Source organism: Xyrauchen texanus, chromosome 36, assembly GCF_025860055.1.
Source record: "Xyrauchen texanus isolate HMW12.3.18 chromosome 36, RBS_HiC_50CHRs, whole genome shotgun sequence".
Classification (NCBI taxonomy): domain Eukaryota; kingdom Metazoa; phylum Chordata; class Actinopteri; order Cypriniformes; family Catostomidae; genus Xyrauchen; species Xyrauchen texanus.
The window spans coordinates 30,028,001-30,046,458 of record NC_068311.1 but is presented as its reverse complement, the minus strand read 5'-3'; the positions used below and the strand labels follow the sequence as shown (position 1 = coordinate 30,046,458).

Here is an 18,458-nt window from a genome sequence, read left to right as displayed (position 1 = left end):
ATTCAGTTTAAAACATTGCACTGTTACGTTGGGTTGTTTTTCCGGAGTTCGGTCATGTCTAGAAGGTAACCCTCCGATTGCGAAAAGTCGAATGCGAGTCGAATGCGTCGTTTATACTGCGTTTATTTTGTTTATTTAGCGTCCAACAAAAACCTTACACATACCCCTAGCCCTAAACATACTCTTAACCCTACCATAAATCTAACCCTAACAATAACCTTAGTAAACGCGAATAAGACTCTCGCGAGATGTTGGAAGCCGGAAGATTACCTTCTAGAACTCCACGCAATGACTGGGCAGGGCCTGTTTTCAAACATTAGACGCAGACACATACCAATGAAGATGGCGGCGGTGGGCTCTGCCAAATCCACTGGACTGGGGCAGAGAGGCAAAACCAGGCCTGGCGCTCCCGCCACTCCTCTGACTCTGGAGGAAGCTCGGTGTCCCGTGTGCTCTGAGATACTGTTGGAGCCGGTAACGATGCCATGTGGACACTCGGTGTGCCTGCATTGCTTCCAGCGTACGGTGAAGTTAATCAGTTTATGCTGTCCGCTGTGCCGGCTGCGAGTGTCCAGCTGGGCCCGTAAACAGTCCCGGGAGAAGAGCTTGGTCAACACCGAACTCTGGGAGCTGGTTCGTCTCAGTCACCCGGAGAGATGTAAGCGGAGGATGGAGCAGAGAGATGGAGAGACCGGGGACGGTGGTCAGTATATGTTGACATTATATAATCTTTAGTTTGAAATATTTTTTTAACGCTCAGTGAAATCGTAGCATGACATATAGACCGTTTTCCAGCTTTACTGATATCAATGGACACTTTTTAAGGATAACTTGGTAACCTTGTATGTAGCAAGTACATTTAAATTTGTAATGTGAATCTAGAAAAACAGACTTGTTTATAAAGGGGCGTTCACATATGATGCGTTCTTGCGTTCCGTCTGAGCCCTTTTTTTAAGTTATCTCGAGCCACGAGCGTTGCGTTTTGAAGACGGAGTGTCAAGTTGAAAAACAGTTAAACTTTTCGAAGTACGTTTGATCCCCCTGTCTTCTATTCCATTGCGCTCAGTTTTGACGTTTTTGTACGTAAAGTGTTAACGACTCCTTGCTGATTTTAGCGGACTGTTTTCCCCAGAACATTATTCGACTTGATAACGTAAATCCGAATGAGTTTTTCTTAGTGTGTTCGTTCAGTCTAGTAGCGAGACTAAACTCTTGTTTTTGCAATAAACATATTGCTTTTATTTGTCTTAAATGGGCAGTAGTAGTTTTCATGCTGTTTTTGAACTTCTTGATGATCAGTTGCGGATAAACAGATTTGAACTTGTCCAGGCATTTGTGTGCAGTGGGAGGGGCTAGTGGACGAACATTGATTTTAGAGGGCATCAAACGTGGTTATTGTGGTCAAGAGTCACTATTTACACTTTTTTTTTTTTTTTTTTTTAATTGCTGATTTTTTTATTTTTTATTTATTAGAAATTTTTCGTGCACCCGTACCCATTCACAAGTCTGGAGAAATGCGCCAAGAGTATGATAAACAAAAAATGAAGGTAAGTTACATTTGCATTACACTTCTTTTGATATAAAAATTTCCCTGCATTTACAAATAGTAACTTTGCAGTACTATGTTTTAAATAGGAAATGTACCGGTGTAAGAACATTTTGAACCATGGCATTCTTTAAAGTTCTTTAGAACAAGGGGTTTCAAAACTTTTGATACCAAGGACCCCCAAATATGATTTCAAGGGACCCCCTTCATAAAATATAACAGCTGCTTATATACAGTATTGTCAGGCACTGTTTATAAAGACTAGTTTATTCTGTATAAGAGAGATAGTATTTGTCAGATTAAATAATTGATGTTTATATTGTCAGTGTGTTAAAGCCAAATAAATGTTTGAAAATACTATATAGAAAAAATATATTTCCATATACATATTTAAATATATTTAGCTAAGGTCTATGTAAACTTCTGACTTCAACTGTATAATACAAATGATGTATAATCATCTGGCTATATAATGTAATATATATATATATATATATATATATATATATATATATACATACATATATATATATATATATATATATATATACATACATATATATATATATATATACAATGCAAAATTGTCCGTTTCTCTGGATTTACTATTTATATGTATAGTAAAATGAAATTTTTTGTTTTATTCTATAAACTACTGACAACATTTCTCCAATATTCCAAATAAAAATATGGACATTTAGAGCATTTATTTGCAGAAAATGACAACTGGTTAAAATAACAAAAAAGATGCAGTGTTTCCAGACCTCAAATATTTCAAAGAAAACAGTTTCATTTAAATATTTAAACAACACAGTACTAATTTTTTAACTTAGGAGAGTTCAGAAATTTACATTTATGCATTTGGCAGACACTTTTGTCCAACGCGACTTACAGTGTACTTATTACAGGGACAATCCCCCAGAGCAACCTGGAATTAAGTGTCTTGCTCAATGACACAATGGTGGTGGCCGTGGGGATATAACCAGCGACCTTCTGATTACTAGTTATGTTCTTTAGCCCACTACGCCACCACCACTCACCGGTGAATATTTGGTGGAATAACCCTGATTTTCAATCACAGCTTTCATGTGTCTTGGCATGCTCTCTACCAGTTTTTCACATTGCTGTTGAGTGAATTTATGCCACTCCTGGTGCAAAAATTCAAGCAGCTCGGCTTTGTATGATGGCTTGTAGCCATCCATCTTCCTCTTGCCAGAGGTTTTCAATGGGGTTCAGGTCTGGAGATTGGGCTGGCCATGAGAGGGTCTTGATCCGGTGGTCCTCTATCCACACATTGATTGTCCTGACTGTGGCATTGAGCATTGTGTTGCTGGACAAAAACAATAGTGAATCAAGTCAAACTAGAATTACATTTCCATTGAGTTTTTTTGTTGTTCACCTAAATGTATATTTATAAATGCTTATAAATATAAATTTATATTTATAAGCATTAATATAGGAGCATAATTTGAAATATCTATAGTGCCTATTTCACAATCCTTTATTCTATGTCTATAAAAAAAAAAATCAATTCTAGATCAGACTGCATGCAGATAAGAATAAAAAGTATAACCTTGTATAAGTCCCTAAAAAAACATCTATAATTCCAATATCTTGTATCAAATAATTTATCTTCTTTACATCTGCCTCGTATGTATTGTAGAATCTAATTTAGGATTTATACAAATATTTAAATCACCCCCACAAACAATTACACCATTAGTATCAGATACTATCATTTATAAATACATTTAAATAAATTAATTTAGCTACAAGGTGGGGTATATATATATATATATATATATATATCACACACACACACACACACACACACACACACGTTAGGGTTGGGCGATGTCCCCTAAATTGCCAATTGACGATGTTGACAGTAAAACATCGCAATGGACGATGATATCGTCGGGGTGGGGGGTGTGGATTATATAATTTCATATAATTTTCAAAAATGATATGAAAAATTATCATTTCGTTATTTTACTAACCCAACTAATGACTCGTCGGCGCTTTATCAGTAGGTTGCACGACACGTGAAGCATTTTTTTTAGCTTTCACTTAAGAAGAGTTGTGCACTTTTTATTTTAATATATCTCTTTACATAAATACTATTTTCCACTTAAAAACTATAATTTCAGTTATTTTACTCACTGATGAGCAAAAGGTCGAGGCAGAAATGACCATGTACCTGCAGGAAATGGCCATTGATGGGGAAGAGGACCCGCTGACTTGGTGGAAAGCGAGCGACAAAGGTTTCCGTTCATGGCAAGATTAGCACGGAAATATCTGTGCATATGTGCTACCAATACTCCATCAGAGCGGGTCTTCAGCACAGCGGGTAGTGTAGTTACTCCAATCCGCAGCTTATTAAAACCAGATAAAGTGAATATGTTGGTATTTCTGGCCAGAAACATCGAAATTTAAACATGGTCTATGGTGAAAGATATTAGACTTCTTTACGCATTTTTCGCCCTCCGTTGCGGAGCTATTCGATTTTGCATCTTATTTTTTAAACGTTCATTTGTGTAGTTCATAAATGACCACTTTACAATATTTCAGTAACATAATTTATTTTGTAGCCTGTGCTGAAGTTAATTGTGCTGCTAATTATAAGTGAAATGTTAATGCCGAGTTTCGGTCTGAGTGTTGTTCCCGTTTTCTTGTTCTTTATTTGTTGTTCTTCTATGTTTTAAATGTGTGTTATTATTCACCTTGTGTCTTTCATTTGATTTGACATTATGGATTTATGGCCAAGGAAATTTTTCTTTAAAAGTATTAACCAGACAAAAGTTATTTGACGTTCGCTGGTCTGGGTTTATCTTAAACTGCCGCTTCAGTGTATACAAGAGCTATGTGACAATGAACAAGATTTTCTGAGACACTACAATAATAATTAATTAATAAAGGCTATTTTCTTGTAGCCTACAACATAAAATATTTTAATCTAAATGTACAGTGTAAGACATGTAAAAAAAAAAGACAAGAAACTAACAATGTCAAGATCAATATTTGTATAGCCTGCCTGACACGGTATTTTCACAGACTAACACGTCATGTCTCTGGCATATACTACAGTATTTAAAATAGCATATATGCATTAGTTATATTCTCAATTTAATTTACAGAGCAATCCCTGCAAAATTTTTAGGTTAACTATAGAAGAGACTAGGATTAGTGAGTCACACTAGCCAGGCCCGGATTAAGAATTCAGAGGCCCCTGGGCACAATGTCTTGTAGGGCCCCCCACCCACACAATCAAGCTTTTGAATTTTTGGATACTATTTGCTGGTAACACCTATAGCGAGCAACTAGCTGGCATATGCAAGCACATAGTGCCTCACCTTTACCAATCCAGTTATATGAATCAAATTCTTCCATAATTAACACACAAACACGTACACACACCCATTAATGTAGCTTTCCTGTCTGTCTCTCTCTTCCTCTCCTGTCCTCTACTCCTCGGCTCTACAGGGGCTGCCGCTCTTTGTCTCTCTCCCCCTCTCCTCTTCCTGTGATGAAAAGGATGCAAACAGTATAGGTCATCTTAACTCAACTTTTTTACTCTTCTTTATACCCTCTCTTCTTTATACTAAAAAAATTCTGCACTTATGTATTTAGCACTTTATTATTCATGGCCCCTAATGGCACTTTGTTTGATGATTGAATGATAGTGAAATGGTAGTAGACACATTACAAGATGCTGTAAGTATTATGGTATAATATTGGTTGCTTACAATACAAATTACAATTGCGCTACTTGTGAGGTTTGTTGAGATGCACTGACTGCCCCCTGCTGACACGACTCATAACACAAATTTGCATGTACATCAAGAATAGCTCTGATGGTAAAAAAATATATACTTTTGAAATCGGAATTTAGGAATTCCATGAAATTTACAAATTATGTATTTTTTTTATTTATTGCACTAAATTAACAGGTTAAATCGACAGCCCTATTTTTTATAAACTTGGTTTTAAATTTTGTCACACATTTGTTATAAAGAAACAGAGGAGAGAAAGAAAAAACATTCTCTCAACAGAAGAGTGTGGAATTCTAAAGCTTTACCAATATCCTGTATGTTTTAAACTGTTTTTTTGTTTTGTTTTGTTACATACTTGGGTTAAAACATATAGTTAATTCGTATCATTTTTATATTACAGTATTTAAATATTGGTAAGTGGTGAGTTACAGGTGATTGTTCCTTTCCTGTTGCTGTTTTTTCAGTTCTGTGGATTCTCAGATGCTGAGAATGAAGAGCCTGTTGGAAAGAGGACCAGACATGTTTCAGCATTTGTACGAAAAACAAAGTGCTCCCCTGCTTTCAATAGAGGGTATTACACTTTTTTTTTTATTAGTTTGATAATTCTATTATCTGATTTGAACCACTTATTATAAGTGTTTACCGATATCTAGAGAGCAGGGTGGCCGATTAACCTGACTGATATATCTGTCTACCGTCATCAGATCACTGTTTTGCTCAGGAATTGTGTTTTAAAAACTTGTAAAGATGTACAATTAGTAATTTCCATTGATCATGGATTGGATCTGTTGAACTCATGACAGGCCACAATTTTAAAGAGAGCCACAATGAAAGATAAATAGAAGATAAAAAGATTTAAACCATTTTTAAAATAGCTAAATATCATAGCTTGCTGTAAAAAATTTTTTTAATTCTTCTAAAACTTTTTTGCACTTCTGTTTTTGCAGTTCAAACAAAATAACTCATTTTACATGTTTGTAGTGTATATAATAGAGCATCACAGATTCATATTATGTAAACGTACTATGTTGGGCAGTTCCACAGAAATGTCAACCACATTACAAATAAAAAGTTACCAAAGGAACAAAACTCCTTTATAAATTCTATAACGGTGTAATGAATGATGAAAAATGCTGTCTAGACTGCTAGATGGTGCTGCTCGCTTACACAATGCTGTCTGAAGCACTAATTGAAGAGCTGATTGCAGTATATTTATAAACACAGCCTTTCAAACTTTTGTAATTGTGCAAGGCCTTATTGCAATTTCAAACTTAACTTGATAAATCGTGCATCCTTAATGAATACCATACCAATGTCTTAATGTTCAAAGCGTTCGAAGGGTTTTACCTCATCATATATAGGTAAGTGCCGCTCTCACCAGTGTCCCATCTTGAGAAAGAATACAAATTTAATATTACATTATTTTTGAGTGCAAAACCTTTTACATTCTGTGGCTATTATTATTTCTGTTTTGTGGATTTGTATTCACAGAGGTTTTACAAAGTGTGATGATGATTTCATGCTTAAAGCGATTTGCAGATGGTTTTAATTTGCTCATTAATTGGTCGATCAATATCTGCTGACTTTATTGTAACTCAACCATATACACAATTGCAACAGTGGGTGAAAGTCTTGGGAGCAGTTCCAAACAACATAGCAGTATGACAATTACAATACACATCTGATTTATACACAAAACAGTTTACACATCTTGTTACACAACACAATTAATAATATACAGTATACACAAAATAATAAGACTGTATACAATAAAAATACTTATGATGTGTTTTGTTGACATTCAGCTGTCGGTTGATATCTGAGCATCCCCACTATTTATTGTATTAGAATGTCTCAGCAATTTGGAGGAATGCTTTCCTAGTGTAACTTAAATTTTGATGCTTCCCTCAAATAGTTTTCTGGCAAAATAAACATCCATTGTTGTGCTGCATTACAGTTGCCTTCATAGCAGTGCAGTTCAGAGGAGCAGGAGTTGTACTGACTCTGAGGATGGCAGAGGAAAAAATAGAGGTCACGCGCATCACAGTGTTTCTGAAAAGGTATGGCATTTGAGTTAGTTTCTGGGTGATTCTGTCATTCATCACAAAAATGTATCCAAACTGACTTTGTGCAGTTATTACAGGAACAATCCCCTTAGAGCAACTTGGGGTTAAAAAAGCTATTGTTAACATTTGTTCATATTGCCTATATGCATTGTAAAATTTAGCTACAATGCTTTTAAAACGACACCCATTTTGTGTTGGTCAAGTAGTTAATTTTATGTTTTTCAGCACAGAGCATCCAAGACAAGTATTTGTAATTATTTACAAAATAGTTATTTATTATTGACTTGAGCAAGCATACTGTATATGCCTGATTTATTTTCTCTCAGCGTGGAGATACATACATAAATCCCAACTTGTTCAAATACTTTGAACTTGTTTTTCATGCTGCAGGAATTAAATAAAAGCAATGTAATTTGTGGAATCAAATGTATTTGTTTATTTATCAAATGGAAAATTATTTTAGAAATAAAGGCATCTTTTCTTAATATATTAGCTCTAGAACAATGCAGACAAACCTGTGCAGTACTAAGAATGCAAACTACCATTACCACTGTGTAGAGGCTAGGGATGCACCGTTACCACTTTTTCTCTTCCGTTTCCGATATCAGAAAAATCTGTATCGGCCGGTAATATGTATAGAAACAAACCTCTAACTACACATTTACATTTATGCATTTGACAGACGCTTTTATCCAAAGCGACTTACAGAGCCCTTATTACAGGGACAATCCCCCTGGAGCAACCTGGAGTTAAGTGCCTTGCTCAAGGACACAACGGTGGTGGCTGTGGGGCTCGAACCAGCGTCCTTCTGATTACCAGTTATGTGCTTAGACCACTACACCACCACCACACATTATTTCAATATAAATGTATAGCTTATTAAGCAACACTTCATTATTAACTAGTATACTGGATAATGTAGCAGCAAAATTAACACTAATTCTAGTATAAGTCATCAGTAGAAAAGAAGCATTTTTTTTGCAACATTTTTACAACTTGTATCTGGACTTTAAAGGATTCAGATCTATTTTTTTTTATTTAGTTGTAAGATATCAGCTAATTTTTCATTCACTTTAATTGAACCCATTCAACTTAAATATTATTATAATTTGTAAATAAATAATAATATATTATAACAGTAATATATCTCAATCGTGCACCTTTAACTTTTAAACCCTCATGCTTTTATTTTGACATTCTGAACTCTCCAGGAAGTCCAGTATGTGTCTGTTTTTAGGCAAGTTCACAATAGTTTAATTAGCTTCTTATTCAAATTCTGGTAATATGCACCTCCAGTGCTATTCTAAATGCATATTATAAGTGAACCGAAGTATTGAGCATCTACATCGGAGATGTTGTTTGTGAGTAGCTGGCTTTGAATAAAATGCACGAGTCATATGAACTACTTTACTTTAATTGTGTTTTTTACCGATACCTGATCCGTCTAAAAGCTTCAGTATCATAGCCAATACCAATCCAGGTATCGGATCGGTGCATCCCTAGTAGAGGCTACATCGTAGGTTGACGCAGAAGTATAAATCAGTCTATAATGTTTTCTCAAGTGTGTCAGTGCCCTAAAACTTTATCCACTTGGCAACAGCACACATATAGATGGAAATAGAAACTTGAATATCTTCTCTTCTCTAGGCTAACATCACTCATAGTTTCAACGCTGGAATTCTTCTCTCCTCTGAGAACAGTAGGTCTTTCTCAGCACCGGTACTCAGCCTAGATAAGAGGCACCACTGGCGGGGTGTCCACACCTCTTGTACTTCACTCGGGCTTCAAACAAAACCAGAGAGGTCCATTAGCCCCGAAAGCAATGATAGCATATCAGAAGAACTTAACCATTTTAAGCCTATCGTCTGCTCGCCATGCACTCCACCCAAAAGGCTGCCTGATGGGGGACTTTTGGAACCCACGATTGTAAAGTCAACTCCTAGGAACTTGACACGCAGTCTGCACAAGTCCACGAGCTACGAGGCCAGCCCCACCATCTTGCAGAAGTGGAAGCAGATTGAGGTGGATCGTCAGTGCACCAAAGTGACCTCTAAAGGTACCATCACAAGTCCTATCGCAGAAGATCTCAGCCTTAAACTGAGTCCCGTGGAAGAGAGGGACAGTCAAACCTGCAAATGTGTTGTAGTCAAGGACGACTTGCAAGATCATCAATGCATGTGCCGTGCAAGCACAGAAGAGTCTAAAAGACAGAAAGAAAAGCCTGTACTCTGGAAAAAGCGACGGCTTATATTTGATCTGCGTAACAAAGAGGAAGGTACACCACCAGCTAGTGCTCTCACAAGATCGATAACACAAACTATTGCCGATACTTCAACCTCAGAGGGGCACAGCAGATGTAAAACACTTTGTGAATTCGGACCATCAGGAGTGAGTGAACAGATGTTTGACAAACACATTGGACATTGTAATCCGGGTACTATAGATCCTGTGAACCTTATAAATGAGCCCACTACCCAGAGCTGTGCACTTAACAGACCTACCTCAAGAAGGGGCAAAAAGAGAAGCCACAAAACGAAACACTTGGAAGATACTGTACAGTCAAAAATATCCAGGATAGATGGTTGCAATGCCTGCAACAGGTTTGATGATTTGTTGGTCCAACAAATTAATCAGGAAAAGGAGGACCGAGAACTGGCACTTAAGCTACAAAGACAATTTGACAGTGAACGTCAAAAAGTGGACAGGCACAAGACAATTTGTAACAAATATGTTCTCCGGTCCTGGGCTTTGAAAGATGGGACAGTAGGACAAAATACTCGCAGATCAGGTAGAATCCCCAAACGAAATGAGCGCTTCAACTGTAGTTATTAAAATAACGTTTATAGTAGTGTTTTATTGTAGCTATTAGTCACAGTCACTAAAGTTTTCTTTGATTAGTCACAAAAGAGGCTTTCTAACTTCTGGATAAGTAATGCAAGATAAGTATTTACTTATTTTACTTGTAATCTTGCAGCTTTTTATCCAAAGCAACTTGCATTGCATTGTTGAAACAGTCCACCTTGAGTAAAATGTGGATAAATGCCTTTGTTCAAGGGCACAATTCAGTGTTGGGTAAATTATAAAAGAAAAAAGTAATCCACTATAAATAACTACTTCTATAGAAATGATAATCATTACCTTTCTGATTACGTCATTGAAAGGTAATCACATTAATAATTACTTTTACTTTCTGAAACACTTCACAATTTTTAATTTTTTTGCTCAACAAATTCAAAATAATATATTTCTTCCTTGTTCATTGTTGCATGCAATTCATGCACTCAGCGCTAGGTCTGGGCGATATATATCGTAGCAACGGTATAATTTATCAACCAGTAGAGATTTTTCTATACCGTCAATATCACGGTTTGTAAATATCTGTGTGCCCGATGCTCCACCTGTCTGCACGTGAGACTATGTCCACACTAATACGTTTTCATTTGAAAGCGCATATTGTTCTCTGTTTTGGCCTTCCATCCACACTGAGACAGAGCTTTTCGAAATTGTTTCCCAAGTAGATACATTTTAAACACCATCTTCGCATTGTATTGTGGACAGGAAAAACAGAAATATCTGAAAACTATGGCGTATTTGTTTTTCATGTGACGCAGTCATGTGATCCATTCAACCCAAAACAATCAAGATGGTGGCCCATGTTGTAGCGGCGATGTGCCTGCTATTCACTTTGATAGCATTGTTAAAGATCAATTTTACTTTGAACAACCTTCATATTGCATTCCTTTAAAGGCATTGGGAAGTTAATTAATTATTGCTGTGTGGTGAGGGAACATTAGGACAATTGCGTTTTAGACCACACATGGAACGCCGATATTTTTCATTATTTTTGCAAGTGCAGTAAGCTGATTTAAGAGTTTTCATATAATTTGGAGTGGATGAGCAACTTTTGGAAAACAATGGTAAACGGCAGTGTGGACGGAGAGCGTTTTGAAAATGGAAACGTTGTTTTTCAAATGTATCCGGATTAATTTGGACGTAGCCTGAGACTGATAGTAAGAGAGTCGAACGACCATGGAGAAAGATAAACACCCAGATCAAGGGAAGACTCTTGAATAAGCCAAACGCGGGATGAGGAATACATTTTTTGCCTTAAAAGTTGTGGTTTTCTCATGTTATTTGATTAGAGCGCTCTTTCTTACCTGAGCACCCAGTGTGCATGCCGGGAGAAAGAGAGAGCGAGACAACCTCAGGTTCTAATTACTTTTCATTCTGAGAAAAAGTAGGAAGAGCTTGTTAATTAAATGCTGCGTTCTCCGTGGTTTGAAACTGACCCTCCTAAAAACGCCTTTGCACACTAGAGGTCTGCACATGCCTTAAAATGAAACCCGACCCGTGCCCGAGACTGTGAGGACCAACCCTACACGGCCCGAACGATACTGCCAGATATTAAGCCCGAACCAGAAATCACTTACTATCTAATTTCTGACCTCCTATAAAGGGTGCTAGCAAGTACAGTTGCAATTGACTGTATTTTATGTAAACGTATAGGCAACATACGTAACCGTATTGAAACGGCAAACATACAGTTTTAACAAGGCAAAGCAGCCCCTCAGTACTCTAGAGCAGAAGGGAAAAAAGCATTGCCTTTTTGCTGAAACTTGACATGGTGTTTAAAATGTACGAGACATGGTGCAAATGTCAAAGACATGTTTGCATAGGAAAACAGTGGGCAAACAGATTTCACCGCAATTTCTCGCCACTATTAACATTGTTAATAGAAACAATGGATTGCTATGAAGCCATTCACACCTGAAGTGAACATTCACTTGCCAACAAAGCATTTTATTTATTTTTTACTGTGTGCTGCCACAATTTTTTGCCTTTGCTTTAATCTTAGGCAAGTTCACTTACATCTGTAATGTAATAGATATTGCAGCATCTTTGCCTTTATATCACATTTTAAAATAAAAAATGCTTTACAGATCTTAATAAAAACTATTAATACTATTGCTGTAATTTGCAGTGCACTCTCTATGTGCCTTTGTATACCAAAAACATGGTGGTATCCACAATTATGTAATCGTTATTGTTGCGCTATCTTTAAGTCATTAACAGCTGTGCTGCCATTAGTGGTATTAAAGTATCTTATAATGGATTAGACTGTAGATAGGTTTTGTGTTTAGATGTCGTGACGTTTAAAATGTATCATGCAGAGTTCTGAGCAAATGCATAACAAGCATAGATACACATGGCAGTGGGTTATAGTCAGTATTGTTCCAATTGACAACATTTGTTTGAACAGTCATTATGTGATTATATTATGCAGTAATTTTAAACAAATGTACATAGCACAAATATATACAGTATGTGTGGCGGTGTCATATAATGAGTATTGTTCAAGATGATAACATGTTTTAAACATTAATATTCATTTTTAACACTTGATTCTTTCCGAATCACCAATCAGACAGTGTATACATGGTTGTTTTGCAAACTTGCCAAGAGGTTGTTCTCCTCATTCAGGATGGGTGAAGGGCAGACCAGCTGTATGGTGCTTTACATGGTTAAAATTGCTTGTTGATAAGCGCCACCTATTTTTTATGTGAAAGGGGCATTTGTTGGCGATTCGTTTCACATTATCACATTGCCTCTGGTGTGCAAAGGCCTTAAACCTTAAAACACATACACTATATGTATTTGTTTTGATTTTTGCCTCCCATTAGATAACTTTTTTGGCAACTATATATCCTACAAGATTTACATCGTTGACAAAGTTATTTAATAATTCCTTAAGTAATTATTTGCTTCTCTCTTCATGTTTGCTGTATTAAAGATGACAGTAGGAACGCTTGCTGGTGTCCGCAACAGTAAGAAATGGCAGCCAGGTTTAATGCCTTTGCTCACAAGAGGCGACGTGATCCAAAGCTCATATTTTATTGGTCATGGCATTTAATCAAAGCCGTTACTTAATATTGCTGACATTGGCAAGCGTTCCTAGTGGTATCTTTACTACCGCAAACATTCAAAACAAATGTGAAGAGAGAAGGAAATAATTACTTCAGGAATTATTAAAACAACTTTGTCAACTGTGAAAATGTATATATATCTTGTGGGATATATTTGCCAAAAAACTTATGTAATGGAAGGCAAAATTAAAAACAAATAAATATAGTGTATAATTAGAGAGAAGCCTCATTTTTGCTTAGTTGAAAAAAGATAAATTATTATTTTTAATAATTATTTATTGATTGATAAAGTTTTTCATGTCAATGGACATGACAGGTCTACAATTAAGATACTTTGGACATAGTTTTTATTGAAAAAGGAACTTTTATAATTTTTTTCAGACATTTTTGAATCACTTTCCATCAACATGTGTAGGCTATATTGTCATATATATTGTTATCTACCAAAAACGTCTGGAATATCAAATTGTTTGCTTCTTTCGCATATGTAGAAAAAAGGCATATTGAATACATAAACCCATTTTTGTTGATTTTTCCAGAAAAGAAAAATAAACTATATCGCGATATATACCGCTATCGTGATCTAGAAATTTGGTTATATCGCCCATTCCTACTCAGTAGAACTACATGTTTCTCCCTTACAATGGCATATTATGTTTTTTATGTTTTAAATTGTACATAAATAATACTATTTCATAAATGCGGAAGGCAAGTACGGTATCTAAAAGTTATTAGATTACAGTTACTGACTTGAGTTAATTACTATAATTTTGAATGTAATGCATTACACAACCTTTCTCAAAAGTAATTGGATTACAGTAACTAATTTACTTTGTAATCAGATTACACCCAACACTGAAAGTCATACAGGATTGGGCTCTCAGCATCCATCTCTTTTTAGTGATTTGGATTTGAACCTGCAGTTTTTTTTATTTCTATCCAGCTTTGTTTAATTGTCATCTATGTCCAATATCAAATAATAGGGGAAACTAGGTCTATGTTGGTCAGGGAACATAAAATATACAGAATAATGAACATTCAAAGGCTCTTTGGGATTTATCTCAGTCTGTAGTACTCCTTGCAGTCTCTTGGTGCTCCTCACAATTACTCCACAAGAATTCTGCTTGCATTTTTCAAAGAATATCATAGAAAATGTGCCAGAACAAAATTTGTTGTGTACAAAAATGTAGCAAACCCTTTTACCCCAACTTTCAATATGTAGTGAATTTCTGTCAAATCTAAAACAGTTACATTTATTTTATTATAAATAATTAATTTGGGTAGAAAACTATGAAATTGTAGCCTAAGACCAGAAATATACACAAAGTACACAAGTACTTTGTAAGTACACAAATGCAGATGTGAATGCTTGGCCAATACCTTCCAAACACTCCCATTGTATATCTACAAGTTGATGTCTATACATTTTCCGATGTTAAAATACTTCTATCCCCACTTAACATGCTGAGGGATCTTTTAGTTGCTGAGCCATTCAAATGTTGCCATGCATGACAGAGAAAATTGACCACAGAGGAAAACAGCTTGCACTAATGCACATTATAATGGCCATTACATCAGTTCTGAGATTGCAGTGCTTACTTGCGTTGTTACAGATTGTATTCTTACACATTTCAGAGTCCAAAGGCACGACAAATGCAGCTTGTGAGCTAGTGTTTACTTTCATGTACTTGCATCGAGTATGTTTTGAGTTTAACTATTTGCAAATACATTTTGGGATATTAAGTAAATAACTGTAAAATAGTTTGTTCAGTTCAAACACTAAAAGACTGCGTAAAAGTCAATGTTAGTTGTGATTTATAAATGCAATCAGTTTTATGTGTTATTTTTAATTGAAACTTTATTTGAACCCTTTTTTTTCCTACAATCAGGATCACTTATCTAAATAATTTAGATGTTATAACTGTTTCTAAATATTACTGAATTGTGATTCAAGATAGGTTGTATGGAGGATGAAACCAGAAAAAAATGTATAAATAAAAAAAATACACAAATACATGTAAATATATTTGTGCATAAATAAATATATAAATCGTCACCTTCCTAAAATAATGTCCCATGTTATTTTTTGACAAAACATTTTTTTTGCCTAAATCATCTCCTCATGATGCTGGCCACCTCTGGTAAATTTTCTGAAAAACCTGAAAAAAAAAAGACTTGGGACATTATTTTAGGAAGGTGACGAAATAATTAAATGTGCAAGAGGATATGTATAAATAATGAATATATGCACACATTAATGTAAAATAAAACACTATAAAATGATTTGGGAAATGCAATAATGTCAAAGGAAATGTAAAATTGAAAGTTGATTTTTAATTCTATATTTCTTTCATCATTAAATTATTTCTGTATGTAGTTCCATTTGATATTTTCCATCGTAAAACATGTTAATGAGAGAATGTCAATCAAACATCAGTAGGCAGAATTGATGTCATGATTGGCTGATCATTGTAAAAGTGCTTCGCTTTATGACATTAATAAGGACATAACACAATTTTCACAATCAATAAAGTTTAGCAAAGGGTCTTTTATGATTCTCCAGACTATTCACTGCTTTGCAGAGCAACTGTGCTATCAACCTTCTTTTCACCATGGTGAAACTGCAAACTCCTGCCAAAATCTGTTGCAGTTGGTATCAATAATTTAACTGATGCCTGAACATCCTCTCATTAGCATGTTGCGCAAAGGACAAAAAAATAAAATACGGAACTCATTAATGATTAAAGAAAAATCAACTTTTAATTTTGCATTTCCTTTAACAATTTACATTTACCCAACCATTTATTTGTTATATTGTATTATTTTTTTCATTGATTGGTGCATTTATTTATTTGTATATCTCCTCACACATTTAATTATATATTTGTTCATGCATTAATATTCAGATTTATTTGCATATTTATTATTTTTGCCGGTTTTGTCCTCCATGAGGTTGAGAGCATATATGCAAATAAATGCATTTAGACACTTCTGTAACAGCTTTGCATGCAACATCAGAATGAAAAATCGAGCTTGATTCAGCAACAATCAAAACAAAATTGTTAATTTTCTGAGATTTTTTTTTTTCTTTTATATTCTTTTTGAATCAATTTTAGCTTGATGTTCACCTACTATGAGACACTACTCGGAAGGGCTACTTTTTGAATTGAGAACTTTAAGCTTGGTTTACTGAAGAGATCTTGTGACTTGTTTCTATGAAGAAAGCTTTAATCATACTACTTTTGCTGAAAAAGTGACATTCACCCAGACTATGTTTATGCACATACATTTAATCTAGCTTTTCACATTGATCTAATTTTATTTCAGACAATTAATTCTTTGTAATGTGCCAACATGGCTGATTTCTGCAAAATGGGGCCATATATTTATAATTATTATTTACAGGTTAATTTCATTTCTATACAATTTTTGTGTAGACAAGAAAAGATCAAATAAATGTGTATTTGTCACTGTACTATTTTAGAAAAATTATTTGCCTTGATACTGATACAAAGAGGTTATTAAGATTGTCATTTTTGACTGGCTTTCAAAGCACCTGGATTGTCTTCCATTGTTGAAATGTATTCGCTGGGTTTGAAAGAGAATGTTGCATTATTTAGAAAATACAAATTCTGCATACATTGTGATCTACAACTGACTTAAAATGAATTAAATAATGTTGCCTTTACTTTTAAGGTTTAGATTTTTGCCTTTTTTGATTTAAGAGCATTTAAAGCATTTACTTTGTCTTTGACACATCTCATTAGATGCTCAGGATGGAAATATGTTTGTTGTTTCAGTATGCCTTGCTCTCTATGACAAAGTCTATTCAAGGCTATTCATTATCAGCCCTATTTTTCATATGTATAACTTGACATTTCATACATTTGCCAATCCTTCTTTGCATTTTTTTTGTCATGTTTAACTTGAAGGAATTCACTGAAGAAAATTAAGATTAAAAAAAAACTTTATCCAATGAATAAAACTAAATAAAAACTCAATACCAAAAACACTTTGCATTTTTTAATAACTTGTCTGGTAGTCCAACTAATGACTGACTTTACTATTAAAGTTTTGATGGACAACATGCTGGGAGATTGATGGGGTTTATACCAACTGTATCAACTTGTTCATAGCAAGAAGTGAAGCTGCAACCACTAATTTATAAATTGCACTGTTCAAAATTTTGGAATCACTGAAATTATTGTTTTTGAAAGAAATATTATTAAGAAAATTATAATTTCATTCACCAAATATGCCTTGATTGATCAAGAATTATTCTAAAGTCATTTACAATGTAAAAAAAATGACAATTTCTATTTAAATAGGTTAAATACTGTATTTTAACTTTATTCATCCAGGAAACCTCCTTGCAGCAATGAAACCTAGCCATTCTAGCAATCAGTTTATCAGATGATGTTTCATCCCATGCTCTCTGTAGTACTTCCCAAAGATGTAACTGGTCCGAAGGACACTTCTCATGGACATTAAGTAAAATATACTTAACTTTGTCATATAATGTGAGTGAGTAAATTTAACAAACACTTCAGGTAATACAGTAACTTGTTTACAAATCGAATGTACATATAGTACATTTTAAATGAACATTTGATAGAATCAAGCTTAATGTGTGCTATGTAGTCAATTGGACAACATCAAATGTCTTACAAGCAAAAGAAACCAGATACTGGCTTCAACATGGTGCACAAAATACAACGATGGAAACAATCAAAAAGTTTTTTTTTTTTATCATGAACAGGTCATTTTGATTAGAGAATTAACTTCAGACTGCACAAAACGTGAAGTTACCAAACATAATAGCAAAATCAACAATAAAAACTGAAATGCAAGCTCATTAATTATTCAAGCATGTTGGAAACACCAGCTTCGAAAAGTTCAGTAAAATGAACATTTTATATACCTGTGAAATTTACTCAAATTAGCAAATATGTCAAGGTTTTCTACTTAAAATGGATACATGATGAAGCATTGCAAAGATAAACAATCATGAACAATATTTACTCTTAAGCTAGAGCATTCATTTTTTACATGTTTTGAATTCAAGTACATATGTAGAATTTACATGCTTTAACTTATTCAATGTAGAAAGTACATAATATTTTCTGCTATATTTATTTCACAACAAAAT

General features: G+C 34.7%; 1 protein-coding gene across 2 annotated transcripts; it reads left to right on the top strand.

Moving 5' to 3' along the window:
* The first annotated feature begins 329 nt into the window (after positions 1–329).
* Positions 330–17,309, top strand: LOC127630280 (E3 ubiquitin-protein ligase RNF169-like). Of its 2 annotated transcripts, XM_052107780.1 has the most exons (7): positions 330–703; positions 1,474–1,547; positions 3,876–3,896; positions 5,562–5,633; positions 5,784–5,890; positions 7,277–7,379; positions 9,033–17,309. In XM_052107780.1, the coding sequence occupies exons 1-7, from the start codon at positions 337–339 to the stop codon at positions 10,215–10,217; spliced, it is 1,929 nt and encodes a 642-aa protein (XP_051963740.1). In that variant the 5' UTR covers positions 330–336; the 3' UTR covers positions 10,218–17,309. The 2 variants fall into 2 exon arrangements, with proteins under 2 accessions (XP_051963740.1, XP_051963738.1); XM_052107778.1 differs by lacking the exons at positions 3,876–3,896; positions 5,562–5,633.
* The last annotated feature ends 1,149 nt before the right edge of the window (positions 17,310–18,458 follow it).